The following is a 21,686-nucleotide window of genomic DNA, read 5'->3' as shown; positions in this document are numbered from 1 at the left end:
GTAATGCAGGGATATGGGGTCTGGGTAGGCTAGGGAGGCAGTGTCTCGCTGCTGTCCTCTGGTGTTTTGCTTTCTCCTGAATGTGAAGAGTAAAAAAAAAAAAAACTTAGGATTGCATTAAATTGTTTTCCATTTTAGTTCAATGATCCTTGCATTTTATTGATTCTCTTTTTCAATCCAATAATTTCAATGATTTTGTCATAAAAATAGCTGAATTTTCACATTTTCTGTTCGAATGCATTATGAATTGCATATGTTGACGTTCAACAGTCTGTCTAATATATTTAATGTGAAATTTAGTCTTTCTTATTAGCCAGAAAAATGACTAAAAGTGCATAGTAGAGTCTGGTATATACAGTGCCACAGCCAGCATGTGGCAGTGTTTCGCACCATGGCTGCAATGTGTTGAAGAATGTAACTCTAACCCGGCATTTGGCAGAAATTTTGCAAATTTCTCATAGGCGCAACCCGCATATTTAGCTCTGCTCCTACATATACGGGACTATTTAAAAGGAAACAAACTTTCCTGCACCACTTTTCATTACTGCAAAGAAATAATCGACCAAACACAGATTACCTTACTTTTTGTGCTGTTTAGTTATGCTCTGAAACTGTCTATAAACATACACATGACCCTGCTACCAAAACCTCACCATCAAGATAATTGCTCTGACCATGGGTAGACGTAAGGTAAGTCTCTTCTTCTCTTCACTTTTCTTTTTGTTTTCAACCATAATTGATTGTCACTCAAATCAACACAACTCTGTTTAATATTATATTATATTACCAGAAGCAGATATTAATATTATTTTTTCTTTTTCATTACATCGACTAGGCCCGTATGATCAAAAAGTCAAGGAGCATCTCAGTATGAGGGGAGTGATTGCTGACTTGCGGTTCTTCATTGGTGACGACCCAATCCCCGTGGTGTCTGTCAAAAGCCTTGGAAGGTGCTACAATGCAACCCTGAACGGCAGAGACCAGCAGAAACAACTGTGTAAGGTCATCAATGCTGGCCTGTGGTCTATTGACCACACCCAACTCCCCGGGAAGTTGAAAACTTGGTGCTTCCAGTTTGGTCTGCTGCCTGTGGCGTTGTGTCCTCTGGCGGTTTATGAGGTCCCCACCTCTTCTGTAGAGGGGCTGGAAAAAGGAGTCACAACTTATATCAAAACGTGGCTTGGACTTCCATGATGCCTTACCACCATAGGCCTCTACAGAGATGGTGTCCTCACGCTAGCTCGGACTTGACCAGCCTGTAGCTGTCCGCTTCTGGTTATGGTGTTACAGTGTGAATGGTAATCCCCATATGTCAACTGTCCCATTTCCTCCATTTTTCTCATCATATCATGCGCCAACAACAAATCCAGCAACACTGTGAATGTGCTTGCACAAGGATAACAACATCTCATCCAGTATTTTTGGAACTGATTAGATAGCTAAGTTTGTTATTGACTATAGTTAGCAGAACAGCTAAGACAGTTAGCATGTACTTGTGCAAAACCTCCAAAATTAGCATTGATTTGTAACCCAGTTACTTGCAAGCCTGTGATTTTAATTTGTGTACTGGTAACACTAATAATAAATAGTAGTCATATAAAATATAACATTATTTAATTGTAAGGCTTTATTCAGCGCTATTTCGGAAATACGCTGAGGCTCTGTAACAGGTTGCGCCAAATAGCAAAAGCAAAATACATTATATGGCAAATACACACACATATATCTCATAACAAGTGTACCATTGAAGGTCGATCTGGACAAATCTAATTGTCTAATGATGGGAAATTACCTATTTTTCTTGAAAAAACATTAAATGGTTTTTCAAAAATGATAGTGCCATTTTCCTTCAGTTCTGGAATGATCCAGCGTCATTGTTGGAGTAATAAAGACATTGATTTGAAAGACGGTGGCACGGTGGACGACTGGTTAGCAGGTCCGCTTCACAGTTCAGAGGTTGTAGGTTCGATCCCGGCTCCGGCCTCCCTGAGTGGTGTTTGCATGTTTTCCCTGCGCCTATGGGTTTTCTCTGGGTACTCCGATTTCTTCTCACATTCCAAATCATGCATCATAAGTTGATTGGACACTCTAAATTGCCGCTAGGTGTGATTGTGAGTGTGGATGTTTGTTTGTCTCTGTATGCCCTGCGGCTGGCAACCAATTCAGGGTGTCAGCCGCCTACTGCCCGAATACAGCTGGGATAGGCTACAGCACACCCACGACCCTTGTGAGGATAAGTGGTATAGATAATGTTTGGATTTGAAAGACTTTTAGTAAGCATATTGTATGGGCTGCGATTGGCTGCTGATCATTCCAGGGTGTCCCTGTCGAGGTCAGCAGGGACAGCTGGTTCCATTTTGAGTACACCACAGACCGGTGAAGATGAGCTGCATCAAAATTAATGGATGGGCAATATTAAGGTTAGTCTAACCCTTAAGCCCAGCAACCAACAACATGAACTTCAATTTGCAAACTCAACTATATGGAGTTGGGTAATTTTGCAGCAATTAAATCCCTAATATTTGTGTGTCTGTGTGTGTCTCTTAATTGTTCCATCTTAATAAGTTAACCATAAATATACCATTTAGATAGTTAATTCAGCCAATTCTGCATACAAACGCCCTTATAGTACGTAATTTATATTTGCCCAGGCGCACAATTTGAAACAGTGTCGCTTAAATTTGTTCTTCTTAGACCGCCGTAGACAATGTGATGTGACGACAACAGAATACACGGTAAATATAAATTTAAAAGATAAAGGTGACCAAAATATATCATTAAAGTGTTATGTTTTCACGTATATATTAATATTTGATGATGTCAGGGCAGGTATAAACAGTTTTCGTCGCGTGTGTATTGCTTTGACGTAACTGGGGTTAGAGTTCAGAATACTGATGATGATGTCATCGCCTAAAGATGGCTGAAGGGTGAGTGTGAACTCACGTAGTAGTTTTACTTTTAAAAGTTGTTTTAGCTATGATCATTTTTAGAGAACACGAGTGGTAAATGTACTTGCAACTTGTAATCTTGTGCCGCTATTATTATTTCGTGAAAGTGCTGTGCGCAAACAGCTGTTCTGTGCAATGGTCGAAATCATTACAGGAAGTGCGTTTGTTTACAAAATATAGCCTAGCATATGTTAGCTTAGCTTGAATGTTTTTGTTCTTAAGCAACATTAACCACCACTTACCGAACGATGACATGGAATTGTGCTTTATTTCAACGTCTGGCGTATTTATTTAACTAATCAAGTAGTTTTGCAAAATATGAATGATAGAGTACAGCGAAGCATTTGTTTTGCTAGATTGTTAGCCTCCAATCTCAAACTGTCACCGACCGTTAGACAATTCGTCTGCTTCTGGGAAAGATGAAGCAGATTCAGTACGGCTATGGGCAATCTACGATGACTTAACAGCAGGAAAGTGATTCTAGGGACATGTAGATTTTGCTTCTGCCGTGTATTTAGCTAACGTGAATCTATTGTGCATACGTTGACAGAGAAAGCTGGTGGGGAGGCTGGCTTCATCAAAGCTTTCAGGCCGTCAAAGACAAGGTAACCATTTATATATACACTTCAACATCATCATCATCATCTCTAAATGTGTTTTATAAAATGTCATTTTACCACTAATGTTACTTGAATGTTTATATTGGGTCTACAACTTAGTATTAAATATCATCAGAATCCAGGTTGTGGTTATTCACAAGTGCATCAGCAATATTGCTGTCTTACTCCAATACCGATGCATTATAGCTGTTTTTTCCCCCACAATATTATCAAGACAGACAGCACAGTGGTGCTTTTGGCAAGCATGTCTAATGTTCTCTGTTCAAATCTTTGACCTTTCCATGCTGAGTTTGCAGGTGACTCCCACCCGACCCCAGTAATGTTGTCCTGATAGATCGACTTCCACATTTCGAACACTAATATAATATTTAAACTACTTTATATTACAATGTGGCACCCTTGGCAGTCTACTTGAAGAGCTCTCCAAGAGTTATGCGTTGTTTTGGTTGTTTTTTTTTGTGGTCTTTTTTTTTTTTTTTGTCATGTGGTGGTTGTCCTTCGTGTGGACCTGCTGTGGAGTGTTTCCAATGTTTTGTCCTTGACATTCCCAAAAAGAGAAGGATCTGTGTTTAATGGTTGCGCCTTTTCGGGAGCATGCGTGTACCAGCACTGATTTTAAGGGATGGAATGTCTGCGCTATTCGACTGCCGCCACTTGACAGCGTCGGGGCTCTTGTGTTTTTTGCGCCTGTAATGGGCAACATTTTTCACAGACCCATTTTTTTCAGTGGAGATGTTGGCGTGGGTGACGTCATGCATGCTGTGATCATGATGTCTCTGATCCACTGGGCGTATGTAGGAATAGTTGTTACAATGGGATTAGTGTTGATTTTTTTATGTTACGTGTTTTGTGCGATTATTGATGTTTTATGTTAAATATTCTGTAAAGCGCTTTGTTACAGCTGCAGCTTTTGTGAAAGCACTATATAAATAAAGATGTATTGTATTAATACAGGGCGGCACGGTGGTCGACTGGTTAGCACGTCCACCTCACAGTTCAGAGGTTGTGGGTTCGATCCCAGCTCCGGCCTCCCTGTGTGGAGTTTGCATGTTCTCCCCGTGCCTGCGTGGGTTTTCTCCGGGAACTCCGGTTTCCTCCCACATTCCAAAAACATGCATGGTAAGTTGATTGGACACTCTAAAATTGCCCCTAGGTGTGATTGTGATTGTGGATGTTTGTTTGTCTCTATGTGCCCCGCGATTGGCTGGCAACCAATTCAGGGTGTACCCCGCCTACTGCTCGAAGACAGCTGGGATAGGCTCCTGCAAGCCCGCGACCGTTGTGAGGACAAGCGGTATAGATAATAGATGGATGGATATATTAATACAAGACTCAAAATTACCCATAGGCATGAATGAGAGTGTGGACGGTAGGTTGTTGGTCTGTATTGCCCTGTGCTCAACTGGTCCAGTCTAGATGGCTTCACATCTAAAGTTGGCTTGGATAGGCTGCATTTCATCCGTCACCTTGAACACAATAATCCGTATAAATCGGCGGATGAAAAGCCGACTTTCAATGCAATACCGTCATGATATCCCACTGTGGCTGCCTGAATCTTTGTTCCAATTGTAATATCTTTATTTTCATTTCAGTCATCTGAGGCCTTAGAGTTTATTAAGCGAGACTTGACGGAGTTCTCCACAGTAGTGCAGCATGACACAGCCTGTTCAATTGTGGCCACAGCCACTGCTGTCAAAAACAAGCTCGCGGTAAGTCGTTGCTTTCGTTTGTGTCATTGCATCTTTTAGTGCTGCACAATATATCTCAAAAATATCGTCAATGCGATAATGGCATGTGGAATATATCGCAAAAATATGCAATAAATCAATACTTTCATATGGAATTGTATGCCTTTATCTGACTTTGACCAATCAGATGAAACCTTAAATGCATATCGCCATCCAATGAGAACAGTACAGGGGCATTAATAATACTAATACTGTACTAAATAACTTAAAAAATGTCATTGAATTTACTTAGATAAGAATACATTGAGACTTTATTTTGCGCATGAAAAAAAAGTGTCATTGGATAATAAAAATTTAATTTCTAGTCAGAACATGTTAAATATTGCAACAAATATCAATATTGCACTATTCAACAACCGTATTGCACATTTCATGTTTTTCCGATATCGTGCAGCCCTAGCATCTGTACCTCATATGGCAAACAAAGTTGTCAGGGGTGCACATAATCAAAATCTTGCCGGCAGCCCTCCCTGTGTTGGGCCGTTCGGCCATGATCTCACTGCGAATGCAGCCGTTAGTGGAGCCAGCCTAGTCAAGCTAATCAACACTTGTTCATAGGCTACTATGCAATGCGTCGTGAGGGTCAACTTCAAAATAAAATCAAGACAAGTAATACTGTTCATGGATATCAATGCCTTACTTAGTTTTTATTTTTAAGTTGGCCCTTGGAAGCAATTGTGGCGGCTGACTTGACTTTGATTTGAGGCTGGTCTGACCTATTCTTAGTGCGCAAAAGTGAGATGACTTGAACTTGAGCGCAATATTCAATTTACAGTCCTCATGTGCCCCAGCGCACCACGTATGTGCACCCCTGGTTATTATGTCTTTTTGTCAGTACTTTGAATAACCTCAACATTTTTGTCTCGTTATTTCTTTTGCGGAAAATGCAGTGTTTTGGAGCGGTGTCTGGATTGAGAAAAATGCTTAACTCTCAATGCAATGACTGATACTTTCTAGGTTGAAAGCTCATCAGAGACCACAGAGAAGGTGAAGAAGAGCCTCTCCAGTTTCTTAGGAGTCATAACAGACACACTCGCTCCACCCCCTGATAAAACCATTGACTGCGATGTTATCACATTGGTCGCAACACCAGCTGGAACTACAGAAGTGTACGACAGCTCGAAGGTGGACATTAATCTTACTTTTTATGACAGTTAACAGAATTGTTTCAACACCATTTTAAAGACTTTGCTCTCATCTTGTGTTAATTGCAAAACTGACATTTGTCCAAACTGTTGACCAATATAGATTTAGTTTTACCCTGTGTTGAAGTACTGTTGAAACTAGAAATTTGCATATGTTATACAAAAAGACACTTTTCCCCTTTCACTGTCTGACATGGTTAGACTCAATTATTCTGGTTTTAGGTCAGTTAGGGTTACCAATAACCATATTTGCTCAATGCTAGAATAATGGAAGATTTGGGTCATACATTTTTTGATACCCTGCACAAGCTTCTCTCATAGCTGGCAGGAATGTTGGCCCATTCCCCCTGACAGAACCGATGTAGGCCACCTTGCTCTGCACATGCCTTTTGAGGTCTGCCCATAAATTTTCAATAGCATTCAAATTAAGGCTTTGTGATGGGTGTGCTTCGGGTCATTGCCCATTTGGAAGACCCATGTGTGCCCAAGCTTTAACTTCCTGGTTGATGTCTTGCGGTGCTGCTTCAGTATGTCCACATAATGTTCTTTCTTCATGAGTCAATATGTTGTGCAAAAGTGCGGCAAAACAACCCGCCACAACATGATGCAACTTTTTAAATAGCTAAACATTTCAATTTTAGTTGCTACAGACCATAGGACGTGTCCAAAAATGAAGGTATTTGTCCCCGTGTGCATTCGGAAACTATTATATGCTTTCTTTTGGAGTAATCTTGGCTTTTTCATGGAAGTGGCCTTTCAGCCCATGTCATAAAGGAACTTGTTTCATTGTGGATAATGGCACAGTCTTACCAGCTTCAGCCTGCTTTCTGACTAGGTCTTTTACTTTTGTACTTTGTATTGTAATGAAATCATCAGAAGCTACCAAAGACATTACATCGTCAGCTGGAGTTTTCCAAATTGTTTATAATACCCACACTTCCATCCTTGTGCCCCTCAATTGTGCGTTCCCGTTGAGGGTGCGAGTGTGTAGGGCAGGGGTCACCAAGTCCGGTCCTCAAGGGCACCTATCCTGCATGTTTTCCATCCCTCCCCGCTGCAACACACCTGATTGAAATGATCAGGTCATCAGCAAGCTTTTCAGGAGCCGGATAACGATACAGATCATTTGAAACAGGTGTGTTGCAGCAGGGAGAGATGGAACACATGCAGGATAGGTGCCCTTGAGGACCGGACTTGGTGACCCCTGGTGTAGGGTGTCCCAATTCTCCAAAGTGCTCTGCCGTCCTGCCCCTTTTGCACACTTGTTCTACACTTTGGCTGATCCGTCATCAATGAACCTTCAGCCGAGGCATGCTACCCACAATTCATTGCGGATTAATTGATTTGACCAAACTAGCAGGAAACTGGCGGTTCATTGAGAACCGTAGGGTGTAGTTTGGGCCTTACTTTATGCAAACTTATGACTTTGCAGAAAGTAATGAAAACATTGTCTGGAAAAATTCATTTTCTCCTTATGGTATTTAGCAAATTGAATTACTTTGGGTTATCCTAATTGACCTAAAACAGTCAGTTATTTAGTTAGCCTGATGGTGAGGGGGAAAAAGCATATGTGTCTTTTTATTGTGTAAGTAAACTTTTCCGTAAACCGCTTTCCACTGTTAGAACAAAACAACCGCAATTAAGCATTTTTTTTGTCCTTACAGGCACGGCTCTACAGTCTGCAGGCTGATCCCGCCACATATTGCAATGAGCCAGATGGTAAGACCATCCAGTAAAGATTTGAAATACAGTCGTACCTTGACTTAGCAGTTTAATTAATAATCATAACTTAATTTACTCTGATCAAATCCATTTACGCCTGAATTGAACTGAAATTGAACTGACGTTCCAGCCCACTTAAAAACACTAATTACTGAGCACACTGAGCCAAAAGCATCTTGCTAAACAGCTGCACCTTGGTCTGACAACCTGCCCACGCAGCAGGTCTGGTGGGGGGGTCATCTTTCTTTGGCATTGGGGGGGTTCACGTTTTAAATACACAAATTGACATTCTGTAGCAGTCTCTTGCTGCACCAGCAGTGACTGTTCAGCGCTCCATTTCTGGGCCCGTACAAACAGAACTTCCTTGTACTGCGAAGAAGAGCATTTACAGTTCTTCAGAAGAAAGATTTGAATAAAAACACTTAAGTGTCATCAAGCGCCCAGCCCCGACAGCGAGAGCTGTTTGGGCGACGCCAGAGCCACAACACTTTTCTAGGGTTTCCTAATAGCAGTTACTTGCTCAATCTTGGTAGCCATACTGAGGCCTATTTAACGGCAACAAAACTCCAAAGATATCTGAAATATGAGATGCACACAGTGAATGATGTTTATGCAGTGTGTGAGACAAAGCACTCATCTGAGTTTTTGTGTTGATGCAAAGACACTTTGTGAACAGAAGCACATTTCATGAACCCCAAGCAATATTCATCCCAAAATGTCATTTTAAACCAGATTGTTTGTAAAATGATAATCTACAAAGAGGTTACCCCTTAACTTTTTTTTTTTTTTTTTTTACTAGCATAGCATTGACTTAAATCTTTTACCTAAGGATAGTAACATAGCTGACATGAATTTATCACAAACAATATGTGAAGAAAGTGTGGTCCTGCTTGAGCTACAGCCAGGTCCATACATTTTTGGACATTGACACAATTTTCAGCCTTCCAGCTCTGTACAACACCACAATGGATTTGAAATGAAACAATTGCTTTAAGTGCAGACTCGGCTTTAATTTGGGGATGTTTTCATCCATATCATGTGAATGGTATACTCCTTTATGTGCATTTTATGTGAGTTGAAATATGCCCTCTTTTGAATATAGACAACTTCAAACATGTTTTAACAATAGCATTTCAGAGTCGGTGTACTTGTTATTGTCTGCCATTAAGCCACTTGGTTGGTAGAAGACTAGATCAATGGGATGTTTAGTTATCCTAATTCTATGCTAATAGTTGCTTTCACACTTGTTCATATGTGTTATTGCACTGTACTTTAAACTTGTTTCCCTCCAGGGCCCCCAGAGCAATTTGACAACTGGCTATCCAACTTCAGTATGGAGGATAAGAAAGGAGAGATCTCTGAGCTATTGGTTAGCAGCCCCTCAATACGAGCACTTTACACAAAAATGGTACGTTTACTTTTGCGCTGCTGCCAGTAGTTTGTTTTAATAAAAACATTCATGAGATGTGTTTATTTTTGCTTTTTTAAAAAAAAATATATATTTTATTAAAGGTTCCAGCAGCGGTTGCCCATTCAGAGTTCTGGCAGAGATACTTCTACAAAGTATTCCAGCTTGAACAGGTGAACGCATGCTTCTGTACACAGTACGCATCTTTAAGTATGTAAGGTTAGCATGTTTTCAGGCCCATTGCCTAGCGTGAAACTTGTTTCATTGTCTTTGGTGCCCCCTGCTGCCTAGTTTGAATATGAGAACTTTGCTAACTTTTGAGACATTCAGTAATCCCCCTTGTTGATGCCCTGTCGTGCTTTCAGTTGCCTAAATTAATAAATAAATCGTGATACAGCGATAAACATACATCTCCAAATAACACTTACGTTTGCCAAAGTTGATGTATTTTACAACTATACACACTTAAAATTAAACCTTATTTTATTTTTATTACCGTAATTTCCGGGCTGCAAAACGCACTTAATTAAAAGCCGCAACAGCTAAATTTAGCCATGAAAAAAATTTGTACCTATATTAAAAGCCGCAGGGTCCAAAGTTTGGGGAAAAAAAGTAGCATCTTGTCCGGAAAACAGGACAATTTTCATTGGTCAGTCATGGTCTGGTCTTATGCTGCTGCTGAGTCAAGTATCTCTTGCGGCCATTTATGCTGCTCCAGTTAAAAAAAAAAAAGAAAAAAAGAAAAAAAGGATCCAGCCAAGACGATCATGCTCGCCTTCTCTTTATTTTTTAGCTCTTGTCCCACAATAATCACATAACTTTACACTCACATTTGATCACTGCTTAGCGATGTGTCGATAGAGCAAGCTATGCTAAGCTAAGTTTATGCTAAGCTTTAACATGCAACCCGACAATTGAATGCAAGACGCCAGTGAAATGCAATAGAATATGTTCCGTATAAATTGTAAGTAATGTTTTAGTATAAATTGTAAGTAAGGTTTTAATCCCTTTAGCGGAATGGTTACATTTGTTGCAAATAAAACATTTCTTGTTTTTGTACTGTTCTGCATTATCAGGAGGAGGCACGGCGAGTGGTTCTGAAGCAGAGGGCAGAACAGACTTCCCACGCTGAGACCCTTGGCTGGGAGGAAGAGGAGGAGGAGGGTATTGCTAGCAACAACTTACTGACTTCATTTTGAAACTAGACTCACACTCCCTTTGAAACTCGACTCACTTACACTACCTTAATGGGTTTCCTGTTTTGTGTTAGATGACTTTCTTGGTACCACGTCCTCATCCCATCTCAACTTCACGCCCCAATTGGATACAAGCTCAACACAGGAGATGACGCCCTTAGCAAACACGCAGCTGAGTAGTACAACACTTTCGGCCAGCGAAGAACGTGATGCTACCCTCTCATTTAGCAGCGACAGCGTCAGTCTGCCAACGCAGCAGGTGTTGCAGCCTGAGGCCGTTGTCACCGAGTTGGCAAAGAAGCTGACCGAGGTCACTGTGGACGATGTAGACAAGATGCCAAACGCGCACAAGACTGAGCAGGCTTGTGACTCGGCTCCCGAGGCACCAATGGAAACTGGAACCCAGCCAGAGGTCTCTGTGGATAGAGTGACACCACGGACCCAAAAAGTAGAGGCTGCAAAGGAAGAAGGACCCCATGACCTAAGAGTGTTTGAGCTGAACTCTGACAGTGGCAAGTCTACGCCTTCTAACAATGGCAAAAAAGGTACGTTCCCTTCTGGTTATGTCTTTTTATTTTATTGTAGTCATAGAACATTTACTGTTCACTCTCCGGTTCATAGTGATACATGTTCTGCTAAATCTGTTTTAAAAGATGGAACTGCTAAATGGACAGAAAGTTGAAGGCTGTAATTCCTCTCATCTCCACCAGGTTCAAGTACTGATGTGAGCGAGGACTGGGAGAAAGACTTTGATCTCGACATGACAGAAGAAGAAGTTCAAATGGCGCTCTCTAAAATTGAAGCTTCTGGAGAGGTTTGTCTTTTTCTCAATCTACAGTACTTAATTAATGAATTGGTGGCATACTTATGAGTGTTTTTTCCCTTTGTTCAAACAAGTTGGAAGAAGACTGGGAGAACTGGGAATGAGAGACCCTGCAGCACCAACCATGTCCCTGCCATCCAAGCTAGTTCTCTGCAGATGAACCATGCGTTAAACCTTTGTCCACACTGTCACCTTGTCATAATTGTCAGTTGGAGATTTTCCAGCAGGTTTAGGACCAGTATGGCAAACCTGTTCTAAAGGGAGACAAGATTAAAGTAGGCGTTAGCCAGCCGACGTGACATAACACAGGCCCTGACTATTTCTTGGAGTTCCTTCGGAATGCAGAGCAAATGACACTAGTAAATAGGAGGTTATAATCAATATTTTCTCTCACAACAATGGAGGAACTCCTCCCTTTTCTTTCCTCTTTATACCATTAGTTCATCATGTATGTTTTTGCTGGCTCAACCGTAGGCAAAAAATTGCTTAAGTGCTGCTTTTCACTGTTGTAAGATAAAATACTCTCGCAGTAATTTTTGATTATTATTAAAGAGCAATTATTAAGCCTACACACTTGCCTGCCTTTATTTTTCTTGCTTTTTATGCAAATACATGCATCCCCTAGCAGAAGTTTTGCACCTTTGCCCACTTTTTATTACAATACAACCTCAAAGTTAAATGATTTATTTTTCCTTAATTTTTAAAGTAAAAACGTAAAATTGGAATGCGCTTAACTATTCACCCCCCTACAGTCAGTGCAATACTTTGCAGAGGTCCTTTTGTGGTAATCATGACTGGAAGTCGTTTTTGAGAAGTCTCTATTCCAAGTTTGACGGTCACTTACCTGTATCGGTCTAGGTTTTGCTCACAATATTACTGATTTAGCACCAACCAGCTTTCTCTGGATTCGGAGCAGTTTCCCAGTGACTGCTGAAAACATCCGCACAGCATGATGCTGCCACCACATTTTACTGTGGGGTGTTCTTTTGGTGATGAGATAGTTAAGTTTGGGTGCAAGGGCTCAACCCCCATTTGACACAGTCCTAAAAAAAATGTTAGGCCTTGTCTTGCCTAACATATTCCATTATTTTTGAGAAAATGACTGTCTTACTCTAGTAGAGGGATGCTTCTAATAGCTGCAGCTGTTATGCTTAGAATAATTGTAATTTCACAGGTGGCTCATCTAATAAAGCAACTGCACGCTACAGCAATGCATGCATGCTCCTTTGGTTTATCTTCTGTGCAGCATCTGACGGGATGGCCGAGGGTTAGCACTTCTGCTGCACAGGGCTAATATTGGGTGTTCAAATCTGGGCTCCTGCCGCCCTTTGTGGAGTTTGCATGTTCTCCCCGTACTTGCGTGGGGTATCTCCCGGTGCTCCGGCTTCCTCTCACATGTCAAAAACATGCATATAGGCAAATTGAAGACTCTAAATTGTCTTTATTTGTTTGTTTGTATGTGTCCTGCAGTTTTCTGACAACCAGTTCAGGCCAGTCTCTTGTCCAAAGTCATCTTGGATAGGCTCCATCTCACCAGTGGCCCTAGTGAGTGGTATAGAGAATGGATGGATGGATGGATCTGAGGATTGAAATGAAGAATAAAGTGATACACAGAAATTCCTATCAAGCCTTTTGGATTTCATGTCTGCAATTTAACATGATGCAAAATATTGTATTCCTCTGAAGTTATGTGATTGGACAGTGTGTTGAACATCTGTTATTGACTCGGTCTGTGAGACTTATATTTGGATAACACTTCAGCACAATTTCAGTTTTTCCATTTTAAAGCTGTCACATTATTTTTATGTTGTGTTACGTTTAGTATAAATTCTCAACTGTTCTTGCCATTAAAAGTTTCATGGTGTACTGAGTTTCACTTTTATTGCACCATCCACATGCCCTTTGTTGTTGTTGTTTTGGTTAAAGAGGAACAAGCGGAGATGACCAAAAATTCACTGTAATTAGTGGGGGGGGGGGGGGGGTTGGTATTTTCAATTATGGTACTGTATAAGAGATGTACAGGAAGTTGCCATTCACACCAAAGTTCTTTCCTCATCCATATTCTAAGCAGCTCAGCAGGACTATGCAGAACAAAATCGTATAAAGCAGGATATCTACATACCGGACATTGATAATAAAATAATGTTAAAAAGCGTGGTGTATTTAGAGACTACTTTTATAAAGACTATAATGCTTAGTTATGAGTCTTACTCATAGTCAACAAGGATGCTTGGGTTTTGTGCCAAATTATTATAAGTGTACAGAGCGAATGTTGGATACAGATCTAGGATCCAATTACTCATCAATGTACAAATAATTCACCTTTTCCCGTTATCTTCCCGCATTAATCACCAAGACCCGTTATTCCACTCTTAACTGCCACTTATGTTTTTTTTTTTTATGTCCAAAGGGATCATCTAAAGGTATATACTTTTAGATATTGCAAGATTGTTTTTTTGCTTCAATGCAACAGGCATCTTTAAACAACTAAAATATGTTTGCAAAACTCTACACACCCTCTTATGGATGTGGCAGTGTTCAGAATTCACCAATCACATTCAAACTCATGTCAAATAGATGTCAGCACACAACTGCCACAGTTTAAAGTCCCTCTGAAAATTCAGCCTTGGTTTAACAGACATGACAAAATCCCTCAACTGTGGAAAATATGTTAGGATACCAAGATCGAACTTTTGGCCATAATGTTTCACGGTCACACAACACTGCTCATCACCAAAAGAACACCATATCTACAATAACGAATAGTGGTGGTAGCATCATGCCTTGTGCAGTTTGCTTTAGCTGGAAGTGGGCCTTAGAAGAGTTGGGGAGAATTATTCCAGCAAATACCATGTCAAACCAAAACCTTCTGGTAAAATGATTCGATTTTTTAAAATATTCGTCTTGGACTCATTTTTTTTCCACACGCGCATGCACACATGCACGCACGCACGCACGCACGCACGCACACAAAACTGGCATTTGAACAGTAGTGTGTGGACTTTTTATATCCACTATTTATCTTGATCATCCCCTCTCCCCACATTTCTTTGGCAATTTAGAGGCGGTTAATTTTCCCACTTTTATGACTACTTACCAATACATTATACAAGTGTTATGTGGACGATAACTCATGAAATAAGAATTCATGATCCAAGACCCTACCCCAAAATACTGTACAGCTGTAAAAAATGACAAGGTGTTAGCCAATAGCTTCCATTGTTTAATATAGAAAAATGATCATATTTATTTTGCCCCGTGAAATGTGCAAAATATCTAATAACACGTTTCCGTAATGAAGTTACTTATATTCTACATTTATAGAAGGGTACGGCTTCACCCTAGAACAGAGTACTCTGTACAAAGTTGTCTGCAATATCACAAATGAAACACGTGAGGTCAGTACTTTTCCAATTTGGCCATTCCAGTCCAACACTGCCACTCCTTTTTTTTTTCCTGGTTGTGGCATCTGTCACGCAGACGTACGTGGATTAACCACATGTTCCCCCACATTGCCATTGTTCACCATCTGTGGCTTTATGCATGCAAATTGTTTTCACAATCTCTCTTCATTTGACTAAAGTGGGATTCAGCCAACCATCGTTCACATTTTCCATGTGGCTTTTGTATTTGCAGCATTTGGCCTACATGGGTCACTGTGGAAGAACTCCTGTCTTAATTACAATATGCTCCCTCTGCTCATTATATATTATATATTATACATATATACATATGTATAATAATATATATATATATATATGTATATATATATATATATATATATATATATATATATTCATTTATATACAGTATGTTTATATATGTATGTGTGTTGGTATATGTGTGTGATTTCTGGCTGGATTAATGAATCATAAGTGGGTTAGAGCGTACCTGCGTGCTTCATGTCAAGACTGATTTAGTATTGAAGCATCAGTTAATTTTATAGTGGACATTACACCACCATTGAAAGCAGATAGTATGCTTGTTTACGTGCCCATCATCAGAGGTGGAGATTTTACTAAAATTTGCCTGGGTACCCGTCCATCATCCATCAATCAGGCTATTTTTCAACCTGGACCCAAACTGCAATCATCTGTCGGTCAGTCCGTTATGTTATTTTAACCGCGCTTCTGTCAGTAAACATCAAACGTCCACCAGTCTGTCTATCGTCAATCCCAGAGCTGGGCATTCCGTTTATGTGTCGGACCGGTCTGTCTATCTGCCGATGACGGACACCCATTTTGTAGGCGATAAAACAATAGACGGGAAACTTAAAATAATAGTCGGACTAAGCATAGTCGGAGGCCCATTTTTCCGTCAATGTAGTCATCTATCATCTATTTTCGCGGCGAGACTTCAATGGCCACAGTAGGGCTTCCGTTTCCTCAGGTCCTCAAATTCCCATAAAGGTCTCCTTTTTGTCGAAGTTGGTAGTTGGAAAAAATAACGGAAGCCCGTTGAAAATGATAGACGGACCGGCCTATAGGCGCTTACTATTTCGTCCGCCCGGACAATATAGCATTTAAATGGACAGCGGCAGGGTACCCCGGCTACAGGCGTAAGGCGATAAACGGACTGCCATTTTATTCTGAAAAGAAAAAAGGTCCAACAAATGAAAAATCCATCCATTCAGCCATCCATCCATCATCTGAACCAATTTGATTAAAATGGTAAAGTTTTCTCACTTTATCCAGAATCCCATGTCACATCGTTGCCAAAGGTACAATCCCGGTGGATAAAATTGCTTCCCCGTACTTGCAAACCGAATAAAAAAACAAAAATTATAATAAATGAATGGTTTTTTTCTTCGATTTCATCTTCGTCTTCCTTCTTCTTCTCTTTATGTCTTTTAGCGGTTGGTAAACAATATTTGGTGCATTACTGCCACCTTGTGAAATGGAGTGTGGGCCTGAAAAATACCGTTTCACAACCTCCTAACCCCACTCTTTCCCAAAATAAAAATAGAAATGTAAAACTTAACTCACAAGAACCTCTCTGTAAAACTGTCTCCGTACTCAAAGCTACTGCTACTTTATTACTTTTGAAATAAATGGTTTGGATAATGGGTGGTCAGCCGGACTAACACATGATTCTCTTTTTGATGCATGCTGCCACCATATACAGTCAATGCAATCTGGGTTTTATTTCTGTCTCTCCTCAGTAAAACGGGTGTCCGTCAATAATGGACTGTGAGGTCCGTTCAGACTTGACCACGTTAGTTATGATTACGCAGACGGATGAAAATCCACTTCCGTCTGTATTTAGTTAATCTTTTTTTAAAGTTTCCCGTTTATGATCGAACATCAGCAAAACGTCCGTCCGTCATTGATGGATAGATGGATCGGTCCATTGGTCAGACGGAATGCCCACCTATGGTAATTATTTTATGGCTCCTTTAGTCCCACCCCAGCTCCTTCACAGTTGTGTGGTAATGGCTTGTGCATATGTTCCCATAACAGGACCCCAAATTACACAGACCGTATACATTACATTCGTTCTTACTCCGTTTTCCCTTTTACTCCTTAGTCAGCAGAATGCCTATAAAGGAATTTCCTGTTGAAGCCCACCACCCACCCAAGCTTGTCTTTATGTGTGTGTTTACACTACACCAGTAACAGGCCTCCAGCAATTGCCAATATCATGCCCGGATCATTTGGGCAAACAAAGACAGCGGAGAGAGATATACATCCCTCTGGAGGAGCATTCCTCATAATCCATTGTTGACAGAACACTTCCTGTGTCCTTCTCCCAGCTACCATGGCACCCACAACTATAATGTCACAAACTACATCTCTCACATAGAAAAGACACAGGCAAACCGCAAAGTGTCAGGATGAGGTCATTGTCTTGGGAGCGGGTATTATTCTCGATACCCTAAAGGGAGAAACCCTGTAACCCCCCTGCCTTTGAATAAGCACAAAAGACTCGCTCTGAGGGAGGAGGCAGACACCAATGGAATGTGTTGCCAGGGTTTCTATAACCACTGGCCTCTGAATTCACACTCATTTCATCAGTGTGCTTGTCTCCGTTACGACCCTGCACTTTTTTCATCCATCCGAAAAACACACTCCATGTATTCGGTTCCTCTTTTGTTGTAGTTAAAAGTATGCGAGCGGAGATAGCCCATCCTTGTTGATAAAATTGTGCTCTCTGCCGAGTAGAACGTTAGAAAGGACATATTTGTGTTTGATGCATGCGCAAAGAAGAAGTGTTCATCTGTCACTGACAAAATAAAATGTCCTAAGGATTCTTAAGACGCCAGTTTTTTCCATGACAAAGATTCGTCTTTCCTAATGTCTAGTGGTGGGAACTGACCACTTTGTTTGGATGAAGTAGTGTCTGGGAGGAATGTGGGGTTTAGCTGGGGAGGGGGATTCAGGGGGAAAGTATGATAACTCCCACTCCATTCAGATTTATGGTCAAAACGAGGGGCTCCTCTGGGTGCACGTTAGGGGACGAACAGACTAATCTGCGGCAGCCAAAGCAAATGTTTAGTCACTCAACCTTTCCCCATTCTTTACTTCTGCTTTTCTCCTCTGCGCCATCTGATGGGAAAGTGAGCCGCAGTTCCCTTGTGGCTGTCTTTACCCAGCTCAACGTGTTTTCACGTTTCATTCTTCGTCTGGTGTGTGAAGAGCAGCTGTACAATGGAGGTTTCTCCTTACAGCCTCATACTGCGATTTAAACTCAATTAAGACATTTTTCACAAAGACCAGTTACTAAAGCTTGGAAAGGTCTGCACAGGTCACATATCTCATGTCTTTTACCCTTTGTTACAATTTTACTCTCATTGATTTAGAGTATATTTATAAAATGGCAGGTCTACTGTGCCTTTAGCTGTTATGCACTTAAATTACATGTTATTAATTTCATTTACAAGACCTTGCTCATTTAAATCCCCCAAGGGTTATTCAGTTTTCCTCTCGGCTTTATACATTGAATTGTATGCACTACACCACACAGACATCCAAAACACATACATGCAGGCAAGGAGGGATGTTGGCGTGATCTCGCCCACAAACAGCCTCCCCAGACAAGAGTATCTTACGGGCAGTAGAATGTCTCCAGAACCAATCCTTTTTAACCTTATCTGTGAGGAAAATAGGATGCCGATTAATGATGAGAAATTGGAGCTTCAGATTTGATGCATGAACCAGTAATTGTCATTTTTGACTCCACAAGACGGAACTCGCTGTTCAACATTGGGCTGAAAGCACACTAACTTGCCATTTCATAAACCCCTTTTAAAAAGCCGATGTGGACATTCCGTCTGGTCGACGGATCGGATTTTACAGGTGGAAGCGCGGTTAAAATAACATGACGGACTGACCGACAAACGATTATAGTTTGGTCCGGCTTGAAAAATAGACGGATTGACAGATGACGGACGGGCACCCAGGCTCTTGACGGATGACGGACTGGCAAACTTTAGTAAAATGCCCACTGTAGATGCCAGCTCTGTGTCACATATTGTAAATAAGTGGATATAAATGTATTGAAGGTGTTTTCTGATCAATTGGTAAATGGGATGCTTGTCACGTGGTGGGGGTGTGGTATGTCAGCACAAGTGGGAAAATTGGCGGAAGTGGGTTTTTTCGAACTGTCAGAGGGTGAAAGGGGAGGCCCTACTTTTTGCTGAACGCACACATGCTCCAAAAATCACATGCATGATTGATCACTTTGCAATGCATGTTGAACCCACTAATGGAACATAGTGGACATGTTATAATAAATCCAACAGCCTTTTAGATCGATTTGGATCAATGATTGTTGTGGACGCATGGACCAATGGTGCGTTTGGCCATTGGTCCATGCGCCATTGGTCAGCCTCTTGGTGACTAAAAATAGCTTTTTTAGTAGTCGCCTACACCCACCTCTGATTAAAAACCAACAGTGCCGTGTATATGAGTCAAAAATACAACTGGTTCATGAAGCAAATTTGAAGCGTCATTTTCCCATCACTAGCACCAATGGTGAAACTGCTAATTCAGGTGTTTTTGGCTTCCACCCACTTTGGCATGCTCAACACTCATGGAGTCTGTTTTTGACAGTTTTGGCATAAACATGCACGCAGGAAGTCATTCCGTAGAACTCTGGCAGTGCTCACCCTGTTCCACTGTTTACAAAGGAGCAGATAGTGATCCTGTGGTCCCCTGCACCTCTCTTGCCGATGCTCTTGACACAAACTGAGACAGTATCACTTCTGACCAAAGCATACCCGTATATGGATATGCCACCCCGAAGGAGCCTGAGTAAATTCTGTGTTTTGCAGATGCCACCTCATAATTCCACTAATGGTGTGGCACAGGACAAATGCGAAACTAATCAGAAATCCTAAAAAGCAGAAACAATGTGAAGTGGAAATGATTAATGGCCACAACCGTCAAAACATTTCCTTAATATAATTTGCCTTTCTAATAATTGCCTCTGATTTCTTTTGCACATCAACAAGGGAAATTGATTCACAATTGTTTATTTTGTTGTTCATTCAGTGTATTTTTGCGGCATGCCTCATTTCATAATATAAACATCTTACAATTAATCACACACGCACACACACACACGCACAAACACCCCCCCCCCCCCCCCCACACACACACAGTAGCACATCAAACCTCAATGCCATGTTTCCTTCCGTTCCTTTTCATCCTCTTTTCATTACTGTCCCATGCATTCTTTGATTTATCTTTAGTCTGCTCCGGGACGGCAGCAGATCCATTCAACTGTCCCTCAGCAGACCCTGCCTTTCCCTTGTCCAATAAAAGGACCACACACATTCCGTTACATCATCTGGTAATTGAAGATAAGATTGTATTGGGTGTTTGAGGCCTGAGTTTGACTGCCAGCAGTGGTGCACAGTCCGGACATTGCAGCGTTATCCTGTCAATTTAGAATTGAAAGGTAGCCTGATGAAAACAAACCTCCCTTGTACGCTGTAGCCTCAAAAAGCACTTCAAGGACTCTCCTTAGAGATGAGGCAAAAGGTCTGGCGAGGACTAGTGTTGAACTCAGTGTGGTTGTTTTAAAATAGACCAGTCTGTCAACATACTGCCAGTGTGTGATGTAAGGCTTCTGCTTGCTTTCACATATTTTATTCATCACATTCTGTGTTGGTTGGTTTCCCAGAGTGATTTGACACTTTGAAATTTCCAAGCAACTATTAAATGTATTGCCTAGTAAACGTTTCAATAGTTTTTTACTTGCTTCTACTTTTTCTGAATTTGGGATGCTTTCCTATGCCTGACATGGGTTTTAATCTGACCTTAGTTAACACGGTGCGGTTTGCTTAGCTAAAGCAGCATGTGCAGACCTAATCAATTGGTCTAAGAGTAACAAAAAAAATGTCTGATCCGTTCCAATTGATAATGGACTCTTTGCATGCTGCACTTCCAGATTTGGTGTAAGGTGGCGTCCTAAATTGCAGTCAGCAGGGAAACGCAGAGTGACAACAATGTCAGAGGCAAACTTGTCAAAGGTCACCTGCTGTCTTCTGGAATTAAATAATCTTATCGTGAATGAATTATCCTTAGAATTGTCACAGTTAACAGCGGCATGATCAAAGGATCCATAACTGATTTGGTGCACCATTTGTAATAACAACGCTTATTGACTGCTTGGACACTCCTGCGCTAGACCAATTATCTGCCACCAAATTCTGCCAGCTGTCTCTTCAAGGACAGACCCTCACTACACTGGAACTCTGAGCACGTACAAAGCCAATTTGGCAAGCAGGCGCAGTGAACGCGCCAGCGCAAAAATCAGGCTACACCAGCATTTCCGCATACGCTGAGCCCAAAGTCTCACAGACTTGGGAAAGACTTATGAAGAATCTAAATAACTTTAGTGATGCCTTCTAGTGTGATGACAGCTGCTTTGAATGGCATGAAATTTGGCACAAATATTAACACTTGCTTTTATTAATCGGATGGAACTGTAATCACTTGGGTCACAAGGCCTGATAGCAAGGCTGCAGAGTTGCAGGGCTTTGTCCTTTTCAGTTTGGAGCAAAAAAAACAAAAACAAATCTGAAAGTGTCCAAGGACTATAATATGAAAGTGCAGGAACGTCCAATTTGA

At 41.1% G+C, this 21,686-nt stretch overlaps 1 protein-coding gene across 2 annotated transcripts; it reads left to right on the top strand.

The window, feature by feature from the left end:
• The first annotated feature begins 2,820 nt into the window (after positions 1–2,820).
• Positions 2,821–12,179, top strand: bsdc1 (BSD domain containing 1). Of its 2 annotated transcripts, XM_086050229.1 has the most exons (12): positions 2,827–2,927; positions 3,499–3,553; positions 4,523–4,687; positions 5,161–5,277; positions 6,274–6,441; positions 8,126–8,180; positions 9,476–9,591; positions 9,696–9,764; positions 10,668–10,755; positions 10,862–11,332; positions 11,498–11,601; positions 11,685–12,179. In XM_086050229.1, the coding sequence occupies exons 1-12, from the start codon at positions 2,917–2,919 to the stop codon at positions 11,712–11,714; spliced, it is 1,449 nt and encodes a 482-aa protein (XP_085906355.1). In that variant the 5' UTR covers positions 2,827–2,916; the 3' UTR covers positions 11,715–12,179. The 2 variants fall into 2 exon arrangements, with proteins under 2 accessions (XP_085906356.1, XP_085906355.1); XM_086050230.1 differs by lacking the exon at positions 4,523–4,687 and having other exon boundaries at positions 2,821–2,927.
• The last annotated feature ends 9,507 nt before the right edge of the window (positions 12,180–21,686 follow it).

This window comes from Filicampus tigris, chromosome 13 (assembly GCF_054856515.1).
Source record: "Filicampus tigris isolate MCC_2025a chromosome 13, RoL_Ftig_1.0, whole genome shotgun sequence".
NCBI lineage: Eukaryota > Metazoa > Chordata > Actinopteri > Syngnathiformes > Syngnathidae > Filicampus > Filicampus tigris.
This window is presented reverse-complemented; position numbering and strand designations above follow the sequence as displayed.